The 18807-nt window shown below is 37.2% G+C and overlaps 1 protein-coding gene across 4 annotated transcripts in view; it reads right to left on the reverse strand.

The window, feature by feature from the left end:
• Positions 1–3277: 3277 nt before the first annotated feature.
• LOC131036384 (uncharacterized) overlaps positions 3278–18807 on the reverse strand; it is an 84674-nt gene continuing 69144 nt past the window's right edge. For 2 of the 4 annotated variants that reach the window (XM_059221809.1, XM_057968257.2), the window contains exons 4-6: positions 4540–4737; positions 4112–4206; positions 3278–3919 (exon numbers count right to left, since the gene is read on the reverse strand). In XM_059221809.1, the coding sequence (XP_059077792.1) occupies positions 3809–3919; positions 4112–4206; positions 4540–4737 (404 nt within the window). In that variant the 3' untranslated portion in view covers positions 3278–3808. The remainder of the gene's footprint in view (positions 3920–4111; positions 4207–4539; positions 4738–18807) is intronic. The other 2 variants (XM_059221808.1, XM_057968256.2) reach the window with 1 other exon arrangement.

The following is an 18807-nucleotide window of genomic DNA, read 5'->3' on the forward strand; positions in this document are numbered from 1 at the left end:
ACTTATTCAACATACTGTCTAGGATATCATAGGCTCTCCTATTAGTAAATGATACATTCCTACCTTCACTTGAGAAGGAAGGAGTGATCTTCTTTTGTGGACTCCCCCAACAAGGGACTTCTCTGCTTCTAATAATTGACGCATTATCTCCAAGAAAGCAACCTTATCAAGTATTGTTATAGGGAGAAGACTTGGGGTCATAGGGCCAAAAATTCTAATAATAGTATGATCCTCGAAATAGAACCATGCTATTCAATTGTGATTAATCCCCAACTTTGGCAAAAGGTCTTTAGGTCTGAAGAATTCCTTTGCCTCTTTACTCAGACCCCATGGTACCCTCTCTTGGAGGATACTCATTATCTTTCTAACAAACTGATTCTCAAACACAAGGTAATCGGATTTCCTTGAATGCATAGCCCATAGATATGTCCATTCTTGGACAAGGATGGCCTCACCCTTAACTATTGGTAATACTTCCAAGTCTGGATGCCTAACATTAAGACCCTTATACAATAGATGTGCATGAGAATTGAATATTACCTAGAATTTAGAGAGGGTTCTTTCTCTAAATCACATAGTGCCTTATGTAATCTCTCTGCTAACAAGCTTGAATAATCAAAGGGCCCATTTAGGTCCCTACTTTGAATGTCCATACATAGGACCAACATCCAATTTGGGATAAAGCATTGAGCATCAACTCCGAAGACTTGACACAAGGCATGGTATGTGTCCTTGAAGTATCTAGCAAACGAGTCAACATTGTATAGTGCTTGGTCCCTTGGAGTTAGGGTTCTTTCATCCCTTGACAAGGGTGTTGGCACAAAAGTTGGAATTTTGCTTCTATATAGCCCTTCATGTGTCTTGTATTCCTTTCCCAACTCTTCATTCACAGTCCATCCTGCATTTTCATTCAACATAAAAACGTCTTCAATTACTTGCTCGTTATGGAAGTCAATCTTCCTCCCTCCTTGGCTACAATCTCCCTCACATCTAGCATATAATTATGAGCAACTAAAGTGACTAACTTAATGTTCATAAAGACATTTGGAACCACCAACCTTCCAAGATTTAAGCTTCAGATATTACATACTAGAACACTCTCTTTCTTTTTGTTGTAGCATCTCCTCCAAGGACTGAAATCCCAAGGCTCAATTATGGGATCCCTGCATACAATTGTGTAATCAATGAGAAACTCATCTGATCTAACACCAAGTTTGGCCCTCTTTTAAGTGTTGCTTGATCTTGCAAGTTGAGAAATGATTCTTTTAAAATTTCCTTACTCTAGCTAGAGGATTCAACCACTCTTCACTTCTATGATTTAAATAGATAAGAAAGAATAGACACTAGCAAGGGTTTCAAATTTCAATTTTGCAGAGAGTAGCCACTAAAGTTTTTTGACCATATACACTAGTTCTGAGAGGGGATGAAATTTAAAACACAACACACATAACAAGGACTAAAAGTGAGTATAGCTTTCAACTTACAAAACCTCGAGTAAAACCCTAATGATCAAGTATTTGAATTGCAGAGAAAAAACAAAGCATAAGAAATTATCACGAGTGCTTACCAAGTTCAAAGTGAAGCAACAAAGTAGTAGTTATTTTTCATATTTGAACGTTACAACGGCAACAACTATTTTCCTCTTTCAAGCAGAAACTAATGAGGAGATGACACGTCATTTGCTTTATTCTCGTGTTAAAACCCACCACATTAAAAGACTTCAAAGTTGCAGACTTAACCTTAATGAGCAACTTCGCTTAGTTGCACAATCAATCAAAGCCATAGATTTCATTTGATGTAGACATGCTTTATCTTGGTGACATTATCCTAGCGACATCATGGACAGGTGGGGCCGATCAATATGTCATGTAAAGCTTTGAATACATGGCAAAAGGCAACTAGTCCGCTTGCAATGACTCATTCTTGGTGGGGTCATTATGCCACACAAGTGGAGCAGGGTTGCAAACTTAGCTTGGGTGTGCATCTTCATCTAATCGCACAAGTACGTATGATTCTAAGCCATCGATCGGGGGAACATGCACGAGAAATGTCACAAAGGCAAAAGCTAGGTGACTACAAAGCTAACACATAGGGCCGATCAACACAATGTAGTAAAGGGCTTAAGTCATAACTTAAGCGATCGGTAAATGTCAACACAAAAATATAACACAACAAAGGAAAACTTGAATGCAATTAACTCTTTTTAATCTTCAAGTGTTCTTAAAATAATTGCTCTTTGATAATTGAAGGTTCCTTCGTGTGTTTAATTGAGCAAAGGAATGACTTTAAATACAAGGACATTGCAATTAGTCAGATAAATGTGTACCAAGTCAACTCCCAACAACTAGTAGGAAAGAGAAAGAGTCAAAACATTTGAACTTCAAAATTTTGGATATGATATCAATCTAAACCCCTTGAGATCAAACCCAAGTACTATAGGATTAGGTCAGAACAGGGAAATACAAATCTTGAGAGCAAGAACACATACATGGATTCTAGATCAATAATAGGATGATTCTGGAAATAAGAGTAAATAAGAATAAAGTATGATCACAAGTGTAAAAATATTAAGGGTAAATAAGAATAGGCTATGATTATGTTAAATCATTTTATCAAAAATGGCCCCCTAACAATAAATTACAATTGGCATGAGCATGCAAATTCACCATTACATATATAAACAACACTTGAAAAATAACAAAAAACCCATTTATGTGAACTGGAGAGAAGATTTACACCAACATTAAATTTAAATTCATCTCATTTTTAGTTTCTTGTTTTGAAAATTCTCATTGACTCGCGATTAATTTCATATTTGTAACATGTATAATTTCAAATATAGTACAAGTGTAGTAATTTTGTTTCTCGCTAGCAATAGTCTCGCCTCTCAGTTCCCACTACTGTTTTGAAGTTTCAAACTCTGGCGATTTGCATCAAAGACCTTTTCCTCTTTTAAATGAAATCACAAATAATTACAATGTGTTTGTGTATCTTCCCTGCACATTGGACGTGAATGTAAATTATATCTTCTTGTATTGTGCCTGAATCGAATAGGTATAAAAAGCCATCCGATAAATACCCCCGTGAACATTTTGGATCTAACCATTTGATTAAATGTAATAATCTTACCTCTGCTTTCAGTATCCATAAAATGCTTAAATATTGTATCTGTATCAATGAGACTTGCAACCCTGTAACAAGACATCTTGAAGAACACTAATCATACACATAAGTACAGCTATTAGAGAGCAGTAATCAGGTGTAATTTGGACATGGGTATCTAAATTAGCGACATTTATGTAAATACTTAAAAGAGAATATGCATCACTTAGTTTAGTTATACACTCAACAGTATAAGAATCATAAATATAAGATCTTATGCTTCATTTATAAATCGTTATTTAAAATCAACCTAAATTCACTAAAACTTCAAAATCTGCCTTGAACTGTCCTTTCACCAGCCATCCTTGTATTACGTCTTGCTATCATTGATTCGCCTGACTGAAAAGCTGAAATATTTGCATGCATATGCTCTTCTAGGTTTTTGGATGTGGGTTTCAAAATTGACTTCTCTACAACTATTTTCTGCTCTGAAGAATCAAGGATTCCAACAATAGAAGATTCCAGGTTAGAGTCCAAGTTAATCAGATCTTCTGGCAGATTGCTGACCGGTTTCATTTCACTTGGAAGTTTCTCAGGTGAAATATCATTATCTAACAGACAAACTGATTTCTGATAAGTTTGTTGTGGTTTGAAATGCTGAGTCCTCCTTCCCACAAAAATAGCACTATACATGAGATAACACGTACTAACAATTGCGCTTAGAATGATACAGCAGCATATCGGCACTTGTTTCGCCATGCTCATTAGGGATGAGGTCTGCATCTGGTTTTGGTACTGAAAGACCGAACCTGCCTGTCTACATCAAGTAGAAACGATATTAAGTAATCCCATCATAGAAGTGATTTCTTGGACAATATTGATATAATAAATAGAACATCTGATATACAAGATGACAAATGTTAGGTTTTTTGAATCCTTGTAAAAACAATGATTTTGTTGGGTCCATGCAAGTATTTTATTTTGCTTTCTTTTTTATATACCCACTTACTCGAGCCATAATATAGGGCTGTAGAAAGAACATGACAATGAGACCAAGGAGAAACGAAACCAAAGATGCTGTGACTGGTATCATCCAATGTGTTCCTGTATCAAAGAAACAAGTAAAGTTGGATAATTCAACAGTTTCAACATAGGCTACAAGAAGATTCGCATTCCCCTTATGCACTATTCATCAATCTTCTTTGTCTCCACTTCTATCAGAAGTTCACACCGGGTAACCTGACTATATTATTTAGAATAAGTGGCACTAACATGTGGATGAAAATTCTGATAAATTAATAATCAACCATAAATCACCCTCTTTTTCATCTACTTGTAGAATTTCTATTCTTTTTCATGTCTTTACAGAGCTAAAATGCACAAACACAGATGAAACAGTTTATTGGTTTAAAACTGCACAAAAAAGTGAGTACAAACCTGATCCAGAATTCTGAATGCATTCACTGGGTGGCAATTTAATTTGACGAATCATCTTGTTTCCCCTGTCAGAGACTAACAAAGCACATATGCTGGGGACAAAAGTGACATCGAAGTCGGAAGAAAACGTTGCCTCTTGACTTGGTCCATCGGAATGACCAGATCTGACTGCTTTGCCTCCAGCAATTGTACTAACACCTGGATTGACAAGAGATCAGAAAAAGAAAAAGCTATAATCATAAGGAATAGCTAGGATCAAATAAAATTTCTCTGTTTCATCAAAAAAATTGAAAAACTGAGTACTTGAAATTCCACAAATCCAGGCATTGGATACTGGAACAACATAGGTCAGGAAAAAGTAAAAACTTTAAGGTGTCCAACCAGAGCTGCTGTTGGAACCCAATCCTATAGTGCCAAATATTGTTCGAGTCTCTTTCCCTTTGTCACCCTTTCCCTATTTAACCCAATATTAATTATCGATTTGAGAAATTCCAAGTGGATCCCCTCCTATTTTGGAAGCTGTAAAAATCCAAGAAAGAGTGTGGAGGTTTTGTGTTAAAAGTTTAAAACTACTAAGTGTGTGTAAGTTGTTGAAAGTTGTTGGACTTTTGAAGTAGCCCCTAGTATGCCTTTCCACCCAATTATTTCTTGGTCCCTGTCAAAATATCAAACTTCCCCATCCCAACATACCTTTCACCCGTTTCTTGCTCTTTCCCTTGTCTTTATTGGGGTTTCAGCCTTCCCCTTTCCCCAGTACCTATTATGAGATATACCCAAAGCTCAATCCCTGACACACTGAAACATTTTGTCTCATCGGGATCACTTGTTCAAACTTCAGACTTCCCCAATTTGCATGCCTCAGTAGGATAAGTTCTTTGTCATCCCCAATCCCTGACTCCCCAACATGTGATAAGAGTTACGAGGCATCCTCGATCCCCAATCCTCAAACTCCCACTTCTTGCACCAATCAAACCCACCTGCCTCCCTGTTTGACATAGAACACCATTTATGACCAGATTTGATACAACTTCCCAAAAGGAGTTTTTGCCATCTAGAAACAACTATTCAGATCCAAGGTGTGATTCCAAATGCATTCTTCAACAGCTATTGTGGAACTTTCATATGGGCCATCATTAATGTCACAGGTTAATTTGAACATCCAAATTCAAAGCCGATCCCTGCAAGCAACAAGGGCATGGATTACTCACTGCTATACCTATTCATTCTTCATTCGAAGGTTGGGTCTCTATGGTTTCCAAACACTTGCAAATGGCACGTCACGTGAGGTTTTCAAACCACACCAATCTAATTTATTTTTGCACCAACAATATGAAATATCTATGAAATTGAGAGGTGGTTATTGTAAATGATATTTGTAATAAAATGTCTCCGTAACAATGTGTATGTTTAAAGGAATCTCTTAGTCACAAATAATATTTATTCTTTGCCACTTTGCTGGCATGAGTATAATAATGGATTTGACAAATGCAATGCATTCTAATGCATTGCAAGCCTTGTAATGGCCTCTTTTGTATTGCACGTGGATTTATGCAGGTTTGTAATGGATTATTAAGCATGTTTTGTTGTTAATATCACATCTATGGTATGTGTAAATGTGATGCTCATTGCCCCTTGTGGTTTCAGTTTGCTTTTTCTTTGGACTAACTCTGTTGCCCAATGGATAGGCACCAGTCTTCAAAATTTTGATTAATTACACTCCTTCAAATGAACAAATCCTCCATTAGTAGTTTAGATTTAGTTTCACCATTCACAATTCACAGTTAAGTAGTTTAACCAAGGAACTTTCTTTTGTGAACCTTATTAGGTAAATCACTTCGCAAATCTTGTGTGCTTACTCTCATCTTGTATTTCTCGAAAACATGTCACTATTAGATATATAAAATTTCATTTGTGCAGCTGGTTAACCTTTACCTAGTGACATCCTTTAGGGTTAAACCTACATTGGATATAGCTGTGAGTTCTTATATTGTTCCATCTTTCAGCACCCTCAATCCTATTTAGGATACCTCTAGGAACACCCTCGTGTTTAAGCTAAGCCCGAAGTGTAGGAGAGCTTATCCATTCTTGTTCATTGGCCTTTAACCCTCCATAATTTGTAGATGAACCTTGATTTTACCTTTCCGAAGACACCCCCTAACCTTGGAGATAAAATGGTGTTCTAGGATGTTGGAGCGGCAGTTTCAGTATTCTCTTTAAAATTGCAACAAATTTTGGATAAGCATGCCATAGTGTTTGCAAATCCTACCAAAAAAATCATCATGTTCAACTCCTTCCAAGGAGCGTTCCTCCTAACATTTGCCCACACAAGTATCCATTCCTCCACAAAATAGAAATTGAGAAGCTAGAATAGGAACTCCTTCAATCCAATGTCATTCATCTAACCACTAGCTCATAGTCTTCACCTATTCTTCTCATACACAACCAAGATGAGTCTTAATGACTCTATATTTCTAAGAGTTGAACAAATTCACTATCAAGGAAAAATTTCCTATCCCCATGATGGATGAGTTACTCGATGAGCTTCATGGCGCCCAATTTATCCCCAAATTAAATCTACTCTCTCATTATAACAAAATTCATATCAATGAAGCAGATATCCCGAAGACAACCTTCTACACTCTTGATGATCACTATGAATTTTTGGTCATGCCATTCAAGTCCATGAATGCCCCATCCACCTTCCAAGAATTTATGAACAAACTATTCAATCCCGTCATAAATTGTCTTGGTCTTCTTCAATGACATTTTGATCCATATAAAAACTTGAGTAAAACATTTACAGCACCTTAACCTAGCATTACAACTTATTACAAATAATCAATTATGTGCCAAGTGCTCCAAGCACTCCTATGGTCAAAAGGAAATTGAGTACTTTGGACATATTGTCTCCCCAACAATGTTCAAGTTGACCCTAACAAAATTCATGTCATGCAAACTTGGCCACAACCCAAGACACCCAAAACCCTCCATGGATTTTTGGGGCTCACTAGCTACTATCCAAAATTTGTCAAACTATGGAAAAATAGCTGCTCCAATGAATACCTTGCTAAAAAAGGATACATTCTCATAAACAACCACAACAAAACATTGCTTTGAAGTACTCAAACAGACTATATGTATAACACCTATTTTAGCATTACCAATTTTTTCCAAACCAGTTGCCATTGAAAGTGATGATTGAAGCAATGGCGCTGGTGTTGTTGCCACAAATGATGGTCACCCATTGCCTTCACCAACAAGGCATTATCAAGGCACAACTTGGTATCCTTCACCTATGAAAACTAAAATGGTCGTCTTACATGTTATTAGCAAGTGGTAACCATATTTGGTTGGGCAACATTTTTGTATCAAAACAAATCATCACAATCTCAAATATTGCTTCGATCAATACGTGTCCTTTTTGGCTCAACAAAAATGGGTCACCAATGTCATGGGGTATGACTGAGATTCCTTATAAGAAGGGCAAGGGGAATGTCATAGAAAATGCCCTCTCTTGCCTATCCATGGACTCATGTTTCCTATGTGCAGTTTCCATGCCGCTCTTTGACAAGATGCAAGATCAACAAGAATGACAAAAAGTGACCCACCCAGACAACAGCTCATCCACCAAATTTGTAGAGATCCTCCTCCACCCAACCACTCTTGGGAAGGAAAACATTTACTATATATAAGGACCCTAGTCTGTCTTCCCAATTTTGCTTTGTCTCATAAATTCTTCTCGAACTGCACGCTTCTCTCTTGGCTAGTAATTCAAGGTTTTTGAAAACATGAGCTGATTCATCACAAAATATTTTGGCACGGGCTTAAGGAGGGTATCAAGTGGTTCGTTGCTGAATGTGATACTTGCCAATATTTATGGTATAAACGACCCCTACTTTTACAGTCCAACTCAACTTAAATTCTTCTCGAAATGCACGCTTCTTGTTAATAAATCTGTTTGGCATTGATGTCAAATGTTAGAGAATTTATTTCTTTTCAACATGACATGGTTTATGGACACAATTATACCTTATAATAATGACGTTACAGACTGCTTTCTACTCTTGGGTATTTCAGGAATGTCCACTGCCCTGCATGTGGTCTTTGTTTTTTTCATCCCTGCAGGATATTCTTTATCGGGCCTTTTCAAACTCAGAAGATTTCATCGGGCTTCTTCAAAAGATAAGTTCAGACGATAGTGTGACATGTTGCTATGTCATATGCTATTATTAACTTCTGATTTGCCAAGTTCAAAAGATTTGATTTCTGATTTCAAGTGTAGAAGTTTGAGTGAAATCAGTTTTTATAATAAATACTAGTATCAATAGTAAACAATCAGTTTGTATTAGGTTTCTTAACTGGCTGTCGGTTCACAACTGACATGACAGTTATAACTCCCCATAACCAGTTCTAAGGAAAGGTTTTCTATTGATAGAAAAGACATATATATAATATGTTGGTGTCGGTATTTGGTGTGGAAGTTTTTGGAAGTTTAAAAAGTTGGAACATATATTATTCATGTTACTTTCCTTATAAATTCTGTAATATACGTGACGAGTTTAATAGAATGGGCATTATAAGAAAGATCGTAGAATTGATTCTGGACAGCAAATGAAGTGCATGATTTGTTGAAGGCAATCTGATCAAGTTTAGAATACTGGAAGCATATGAGGTATAAAACATTTTTGGAAGTCAGTTGTTCCATCAAAATTTGATTTTCAAGTGTCTACCGAACATTTGATTTTAATGTTGAAAAGGTCTGATGCTACAGCAATCAATATGTCTTGTTTCTAAGACAATTGCAGACTGTGAAGCATCGATAATATTCTGGAATAATTTATCTGTGTTTGTTAACAGAATTTTTAATGGTGATGCTTTTGACAAAATATATGAAATGATAATATTTAAGTGTGTAAATCAGACCAAAGCATTCAAAGGATGATATTGCTCATTCAGTAGCATTTGTTTTAATATATTTCTCAGAGGACTGTTAGATTCCAGATTGTAAATCAGAAAAAATTGCTTGTATCTTCTTTAAGGTTGGTACCTTAATAGAGGTTGAGTTGGTGCTCATGTTGTAAGAGTTGGTGCTCTTATTGAAAGGGTTGATGCCCTTGATACTTAGTAATCAGATTTAATTGTGAGGCCAGATTAGGACAGTAGATCCTAGCAGTATTTCTCACCGTGGTTTTCCCACATTGAGTTCCCACGTAAAATTTTGTCCATTGTGCTCTTGCTGTTGCATCTTTTCAGTTTCAGTTGTTGCATCTTTCAAGACTTTCAATTTTCAGATTAAAGTTTGATTAAAGTTTTAAGTTGCTGAAAAGGGTTAAAGCAATGTTCCACGGCCGTTGGGGACAGGGGGACGCAGGGATGGGCTTAGGGACGGGGGGACAAAGGGAAAAAGTTTCAGGGATGGGTTTCGAGGATGGGGGGACTTGGGCCTGGAGGGGGGGCAGGGAATGCATTTCCATGGAACGCTGGATTAAAGTTTTTGTACTACTAATTCAGCCCCCCCTCTCAGTAGTATTTTTGTGTTCTATAATTGGTATAAAAGTCAGTGCTTCGTGTAAAGACTTAATCAGTCCAAGTAGATTCTGGTTTTTCGAACATATGGCTTGTCAGGAAGGTTCATCTTCTAATAAAGCACCATAGTTTGATGGCACCAATTATGCTTTTTGGAGCATAAGAATGGAGAGTTACTTATCTTCTCTAGGATTTGATGTCTGGATGTCCGTAGCAGATGGTTATACTATGCCAACTCATGTTATAACAGACCCTACAGAAAAAAGAGAGCATGAAAACAATGTTAGGGCAAAGAATGCTATTCTTTGTGGGTTGGTTAAAATTGAGTTTGTGAAGGTTATGCATTGTAAAACAGCTAAGGAGTTATAGAACAAGTTGAAAAGCATCTATGAAGGAGATGATAAGGTGAAACAGGCAAAGTTGCAGACATACAAGGCCAAGTTTGAAGAGTTAAAGATGATGGAAGAGGAACATATTGCTGACTATCTTCTCAAGGTTGATGAGAGAGTAAATGCTATCAAGGGACTAGGTGAAACAATAAAAGATTCAGTTATTGTACAAAAGGTTTTACGGTCTCTACCTTCTAAATATAATGCAAAAATTTCTGCTATAGAAGAGGCAAGAGATCTTAGAAAACTTTCTTTAGATGATTTTCACGGATTCTAACAGCCTATGAAATTATAATGACAGGTGATGATGAATCAAAGAGGGAAGCTGCCTTTAAAGCAGCTAAAATGTAAAAGATGAAAGCATAGAATTAGAGAAGGACCTTGAGGAACAACTTGCTAATTTGGTAAAGAAATTTAAGAAAGCTGGTAAATTCAAAGGAAAGCTTCCTCTTAAATATTTTAATTGTGGGAAAATTGGACATTTTGCTGCCAAATGTCCTTATGCTAATAGTGATAAGGAAGATGGCTTCAAAAAGAAACAAAAACATCAATTTGCTTATAAAAGAAAGTTTCAAATGAAAAAGAAAAGTCTTTACATCAAGGGAGAAAGTACTAATTCTAATGCTAGTAATTTTGATTCTAATGCTTGTGAAACTTTGTTTATAGCAATAGGACCATGTGCTATAGGTCAAAATGATGTAGGTTCTAACAATGATACTGAAGGTGAAGTGGATTTGGAAGAAGAGCCTGTTTGTGCTCTAGATGAGATTGGTAGGTTGAAGAAGGAAAGATCACAACAATTAAAAGACATTGAAGCCAAAAATCAGAATATCACAAATCTGAAAGTTGAACTTAAAGAAGGTAGAAAGCAAGCAGAAATGGTAAAATTTGAACTTCTCTTAAAATCTGAATATTGTTCAAAACTAGAAAGTGAACTAGTTTCTTTAAAAAATGAAATTGAGAAGTTAAATATGGTTTCAGAAAAACAAGCTAAGTTTGGAAAAAGTTCAGAAATGTTAAGTGAAATGTTAGCAAAACAGAGATAGAATAACAATCAATCATGTTTGGGATTTGGCATAGAAGACTTGGTCATGTTAACTTTGATAATCTTGTAAAAATCATTTCTTTGAATTCTGTGAGACATATGCCCAAGATTGTGAAACCTAAGAATATTATTTGCAAAGAATGTCAACAAGGTAAGCAGACTAGAATCAGTTTTAAGCCTAAAGAATATTCAAGTTTGCAATCTCTTGAATTAATTCATACCGATCTTTGTGGTCCAACAAGAACAAAAGGTTTGAAAAATGAAAGGTTCTTTATGTTGTTTGTAGATGATTTTTCTCGCATGACATGGGTAACATTCTTAAAGGAAAAGTTAGAAGCATTTGATAGGTTTAAGATCTTAGTGCAATGGTAGAAAAAGAAAGTGACTTTCAAATTAAATATCTCAAATCTGACAAGGGTGGAAAATTCCTTTCAAACGAATTTGTGGCTTATTGTGAAGAACATGGCATAAAGAGGCAATATTCTGCAGCCAACACACCACAACAAAATGGTGTGGTGGAAAGATGAAATAGAACAATCAAGGAAATGGCACGAACTTTGCTTAATGAAGCAAAAATTTCTGACAGGTTTTGGGTGGAAGCGGTGCATATAGTAGTTTGCATTCTCAATAGAGTTCAACTAAGACCAAATAGCAAGAGAACTCCCTATGAATTGTGGTATGATAAGTTTGCTTCAATAAAGTATTTTAAAGTCTTTGGCAATAAATGCTTTATTAAAAGAGATGATGATGGATTGGGTAGCTTTGATTCTCGATGTGATAAAGGATTGCTTGTGGAATATTCTACTAACAGTAAAGCCTATAAATGCTATAACAATAGTGTAATGTCTCCTTTTGGGAATTTCCTTAATTTAATCTTGAAACAACAATTCCATCTTAAGGTGAGAACTATAATATAAAATTTACCCAAATTGAAGACTTTTCATTATGCTATTTAACTTTAAATTTGAGGAATACTTCAAAGAATAGAACTTATCTTGATAGATTCTTCTAATTTGTATACTTGAGATATGTGCTCCTATATTGTAACTTTGTTCCCAGTTTCTTAACACCTCTCAAGCCATGTAATATCCCCTTTTGTGCGTTCCTCAATCTTGGTCATATAGTTATACTAAGATTGGTAGATTGTCTGAACACCTGATTCAACTGTAACATATAAGAACACACACACACACACACAGATATATATATATATATATATATATATATATATGATCCTTAACTCATAAGATCACAATGCCTAAATTGTTTTCCTTTTGTCACATGTTGGAAGAATGAAAGGTTATGCTTCAACCTATTCACTACGTCTAATCGCAATCCTTATGTTAATGAGAGAAGGGTGGAAGTTGTCTCTTCTTATTTAGTGCCTGGATCTCATGTGTCTATGACCTCGCTAGGGAGTGGATGTACCCCCTTGCCCTGGTTTCCTTCCATTCTGCTTTAGTCAAATAAACATGTTCAAATCCGATGATTTTTGGAAATGTGTATGTGATCCTCATTAAATAGCTTATAAGACTGATCGGTTGTATCTTTGATTTGGGATGGTAGTATCCCTTGATCGCATCTTTTGGGAGAACATTACTTTTATAACCAAATCGTATCCCTTAATTACCATTAGTCACTGTATTCTAACTAAGAGGAATCACACGTTTTGGTTATATATCAATCACTGTTATTAATGCAACCACTTTATTACTTAATCAAATCTCTTCTGTATTGTTTCCTTAGGTTTATGTGATCGGATTACTTGATGATTAATATAGTTATCCATTTGCTGGTCTCTTACTTCATGTTTAATGTTATCCGTCATTGCAAAGTGATTAAATGGTTGTGATTGGTGGCTCTTATGGTACATTGATAGGGAATTGCTTAGTACCTCATAGATTCCTCCTTTGACCAGCAGTATGAACTTCATGACAGTCTGTATTATTCCTAGTTACTTGATAATACTGTTGCACCATCGGATCCATGATGATTATTGGTGCTATTGATGAGAAGTTGTCTTCATAGATGATCAATGCATATAGGAGTTCTAATGGGATCCTGTTGACGTGTATTTCATACACAATCATACACAGAATAAAATACCGACAGGCATCTTATCCTCTCTTGAGAAAATAGTCTCTAACTGCTGAAGATCTGCAAAAAGGATCAGTTAGATGGACTCCAAGGTTCTTTTAGTGGGTTCTCCACGTGTGGACAAGCTTTTAGTGGTATGATGTGATTTGCTGTTTCCTCCAAGGCGTCTTACGGATTCAAAAGTTCGAAGATTTTACTAAACTAAAAGGAACTTTCAAAAAATGGAAAAAGGACAGGGTTTAAGGAAGTCTAATCTAGCCTAACCCTATGAATGACTTAGCATGAATGAGATTTGGCAAGACTCAACCAACTTCAATTTTGCCATAAGGTAACAACTCAATTGAAATTAGTGCGATCTTCTAAGGTAATAATGGTTCAATGCATCAAAGACCAAGGACACTACTACAAAGGTACATATCCTGGATGCGAAAATGCTTGAAGGTTAAGGACTCAAAATGTTTTCCAGTCGACCACGCAAGGCGTTCCTACAATCAGCAAGAAGCTAGTGGTTTGGATTGCGAATCCTACCAAATATCAAATCTCACACTTAGTCTTTCAAATTAACAAACTACCTTGATTGAGCGTGATTCAAGTACATCCAACAACCATGAAGATAACTTAAGAGATTTGCAACAAAACACCATAACTTCAATATTTTATTGATTTCCAAGTCATCATATACAACAATTGCTTGAATTTCTCTCTTCAAGACTCAATCTTACTACAAAATAAAATTGCTTACAACTCTAATCTCTCTATTTCACTCTTAACTCTATTCTCTATTTTTCTATTAACTATTATTACCACTGAAATGAAAAAATGGGGGTATAAATAGCATCCCCAGTTACAATGAAAGGTCCAGATTGAAAGCAAATCAATGGACAAGATCATGACACCTAAACCCTAATTAGGGTTTGTTACAAATGACCTCCTTTTTACTGAACAACATTAAATACATAGCCAAATATTAAATTTGGCACAAAAATCTAGGAGGTATCAACCAATGAGAAATAAGATGTCATGTCATCTGTAACAACCTTTCATCTAGAATCTTATTCCCTTTCCAATTCTCTTTCTTAGCATATGCAATGAATTTTGTCACGATTCCTTCGATTTCTGTGCTTGGAATCTCGGGAAGATTCTTGATACTCTCTTCTAAGTGGATGACCTGATCAAATGCATCTAGAAGAGCTGCGTCCCAAGTAGGTTCAAGTTCCTTTGTTCTATCAATCAGGAGCATGGTGGCATACATCTGATCATACTGCTCATCTGTAACATCTGCGTCCTTGCGAAAGATGATCTTGATTCTATCTTCAAATTCTTGTAAATCCACATCTGTCTCGACCTCGATCCTTCTGCCAAGAATGGTACGAAGTACCTCAAATACTCTGTCCTGGATCGGATTGATCACCTCCTCAACTTGACCACATCTAACACTGATGTCCTCAAAGAGAACACTCTTTATATGGAGTAAGGTTGACCACTGAAACAAACTGTGAGAATCACCTTCCAAGATCTTCTCTTGTGCTAAAATTCTCCTGGATGTGTGTCTTATAACTTTCAAGACAGGGATGACAACGTCCTTGGTATGGGCAAATGCAGCTACCGTTGCCATCAATCTGTGGATTATCTCAAGAACTTGGATAGCCTGATGGGTGATCTTCGACATCCTTGTAACAAACTCAATGGCCACTGTGTGAGATCTATCCATCCAACCACATGTACGCTGGACCAGGTTCCTGAATCTTTCTGCTTCATTGATTGATTGAAGGGGCAATGCCTGCAATGGTGATCTAACTGGATCCTGACGTCCCAAAGGTTCATTGATGTGACTGAAATATGTCCTCCATGCACCGACCTCTCTCTCAAGCTTTCTATTCTTTTCCACTTCTTCTCTAAGCTTGTCCTTCAATGCCCCAAATGTGTCGGTGGCATCATCTAAAGTCTGCTCTGCTGTGGATGGTCCTAACTCAATAGTCTGTATATGATAGTCTTCTGCTAGGATCTCACCCTCATATTTGTCTGCTGCCGGTGTAGCTATCTGCAGTTTTCTAGATCTAGTCTCATCTCGAATCATCTTGGACATCTTTGTAGCCTTCTTTTTCTCTGTTGTCATATGTGAACGTCCCACGAGGCTCTCTAAATCAATTGCACTGTCCTCGTCCTCAATTACGATCACCTTAGTCAATCTTTCCTTCAACCAATCTGGGATATTTGATCTTGTCTCTTGAACTTGAATCTCTTTATGTACTATTTCTTCTTGTCTGGGAGGAGATGTTACTTCGTTATCATTATCTAAATCATAGTCTTGGAGAGATCCATCGGATGAAACATGCTGTGCCTGTTCTTCCTCCTGTCTATCATTCTGTACCATCGATTCCATGGACTCTTCCACTCGAACTGCTCTATCCTCTGGTCTGGAAGAAGTACCTGGTGTTTGATCTTTGCCGGCACTTTGCTTTCTCTTGGAAGGCTCTTTCTTTTCTGATCTTTCTTTTCTCTTCGATCCTCTCGAATGGAGATTGCCCTCACTGGCACATCGAAGGTTACCTTCTCCTGAATTCCTAGGATTAGGATTGCCTTCACTAACACTGGCTCCACCTTCGGCTGGCTTTTCTTCCAAAGTAAAAGACATAGCTATGCCCTGTTCTCTCAACTTCTGATGTTGAACGTCTACCCATCTGCGAGTACAAGACAAGACTGGTGCCATCAAATCATCTAAATCCACGGCCTCGGGCTCATTCCAATTCAAACTTATTGTTTTGCTTTCTCTATCATATGAAGATTGGATGTGCCTGCCGTTGTCCTGAGCTTGGTCGGCTACTCTGTAAATCTTACATTTCCTGATGAAATCCAAAGGCAATCTAGAATGTATCTTTCGTTTCACTTCGAGATCATCTAGGAGATTCATCATAAAATCTTCAATCTGGTACTCATGTCTAAATCTTCTACCGACCGTCTCCTCTAAATGTCCATGAGGATCAAAACTATTCCTCCAAGCAAAAGATGAAAAAGGATACAAGGCTAACTCCCTCTCTGCGTCATCCATGGCTGAGACATTGGGACATACCTCAACAGAATTACCCAAAATAATAGGTACCTGAACTCCATTCTGATGTCTGTGTCTGAATGCCTTCACATATGCTGCCAACTGCCTTGTTACTTCAAGTAACACAATTCTGTCTGTCGGGTATCTCGGCAACATGTATGGAGGTAAAGGACATCCATACACTCTAATGTAAGTGAACTTGGGAAACTGAATGAACCAAGCACCGTACCTCTTGATTAACTCCTGGGCATCCTGAGATAATCTGTTATGAATCCCGCCTTGCAACGTCCTTGTGATGTTCATCGTGAAAGTATCATTGATTAACTTATAGTTCTTTCCTGGTGGATGATGCAAGTAGGTATAGGATTCACAAACTCTGACCTCGCCAGGCCCTCTTCCAATCACTCCTCTGTGAGGTAGTCCTGCGTACTCAACGCTCCTGATTAAGGCATAGATGACGTATGAACTCATGTGGAAGGACTTAGTAGCCCTGAGTCTTCTCAACTGTATGTCCAAGCAATGGCTAATTATTCTAGCCCAATGTATTGTACCCTTTCCTTGAACAATCACCTGGATGAAATAAAACATCCATTTCTCAAAATAGAAGGCATGAGGTGCTCCTGTAACTCTGTTGAGCATGGTGATCAAATCTCTGTGCTCCTCTTGGAAATCAATCCTGTGCGGTGTGTTCGGTACTTTGCTCAGACGGGGACGACTCTTAAGTAGCCAGTTCTTGTTGATTATGCTTAGGCAAGCATCTGGATCATCATCGTACACTGATCTGGCTCCTTCAATGCTCTTGTATATCATGTCCCTGTGCTCTGGAAGATGGAAGGCTTCACTTATGGCCTCCTCTGAAAGGTACGCCAAAGTGTTTCCCTCATTGGACACAATTGTCCTGGACTGTGGATTGTAATGACGGGCACACTCGATCATCAACTCATGGCACTGAATGGCTGGAGGAAAACCGGCCGCCTTAATGATGCCACTCTCTATTATTCTCCGGGCGACAGGTGATGGCTTGCCGATGTAAGGGACCTCTCGGAACTTCTTCGTGCTAAAGTTCCCCAAGTTTGTATCTCCAATGTTGCTCCACTTGGACACGATCTTGGTCTCCACTTCTTCAGTCTTCTGATCTTCTTTCATGAGAGCCGAGCGACTGGTGGATGCTCCCGCCTTTGGGGTCGCCATACCTACACAACATTTCATTATAAGAAATAGATTTTTGCAATAAATAACGTAAATAAGAGAGATAAATTTTAGGAAACCTCATGATAAGTCTCTAGAGTTATCATTTCCTAAAATACAACGATTGAGCCAAGAGAAACTAAAGAATCAAAATTTCAAAATTTGAAATATGACGATGAATGAATAAAACAATAACAATTAAATCGCCATACCTCGATAGAGAGCTAACTCTAGAATGCAAAAACAAAATTTGCCTAGGCACAATTTGAGGTATAAAGATAATCTTCAATTTGATCTCCTCAAATTTGACTTCGCCACCCTTCGTCTTGAGAGAATGTGATCTTCAATTATCACCTTGGACGTGGTCTCAAATGGATCTTCAAGTTCGCACTAACAAATCTCCAAGTCTTTAGCAAATTCCCCTTAAGCGTGGTCTTGGATGGATCTTCAAATTCGCTTTTGGTGTATCCTCAAGCTCGCACCACCTTGGGAATGTCTACGCCACCTTTGGTTTGCAATCGCACCACCTTGGGAATGTCTAAGCGCGCCACCCTTGGATGAATGAAACTCGCACCACCCTTGAACACACTTCGCACTATATTCGCCTCCCTTAATTCGCATGTAGAGAAGGTAAAATAATGATGTAGAAATGATAACTTTTACCCCCCTTATATAGCGCTTGCATCCTTTACCCCTTAGGCCGACTTAATAAAAAATAAAACCATTTTTTAAATGATTTGCAATGAAATGACAAGGCCGACCTCCACATATGAGCGCTCAAATCGATTTTTTATTAATTAATTAATTAATTATTTAATGCCTTGCGTTTTTTTTTTTAATTGAGAATTTCGATTTTAAATAAAGGCAAAAATAATTAATAAGTGTTTAACGCCACATTAAATGCCAAATAAAAGTGGATTTTTAATTTTTAAATTGATTTAGCGTTTAAAGCAAATTCGAATTGTTTTAATTTG

This window comes from Cryptomeria japonica, chromosome 5, assembly GCF_030272615.1.
Source record: "Cryptomeria japonica chromosome 5, Sugi_1.0, whole genome shotgun sequence".
Lineage (NCBI taxonomy): Eukaryota > Viridiplantae > Streptophyta > Pinopsida > Cupressales > Cupressaceae > Cryptomeria > Cryptomeria japonica.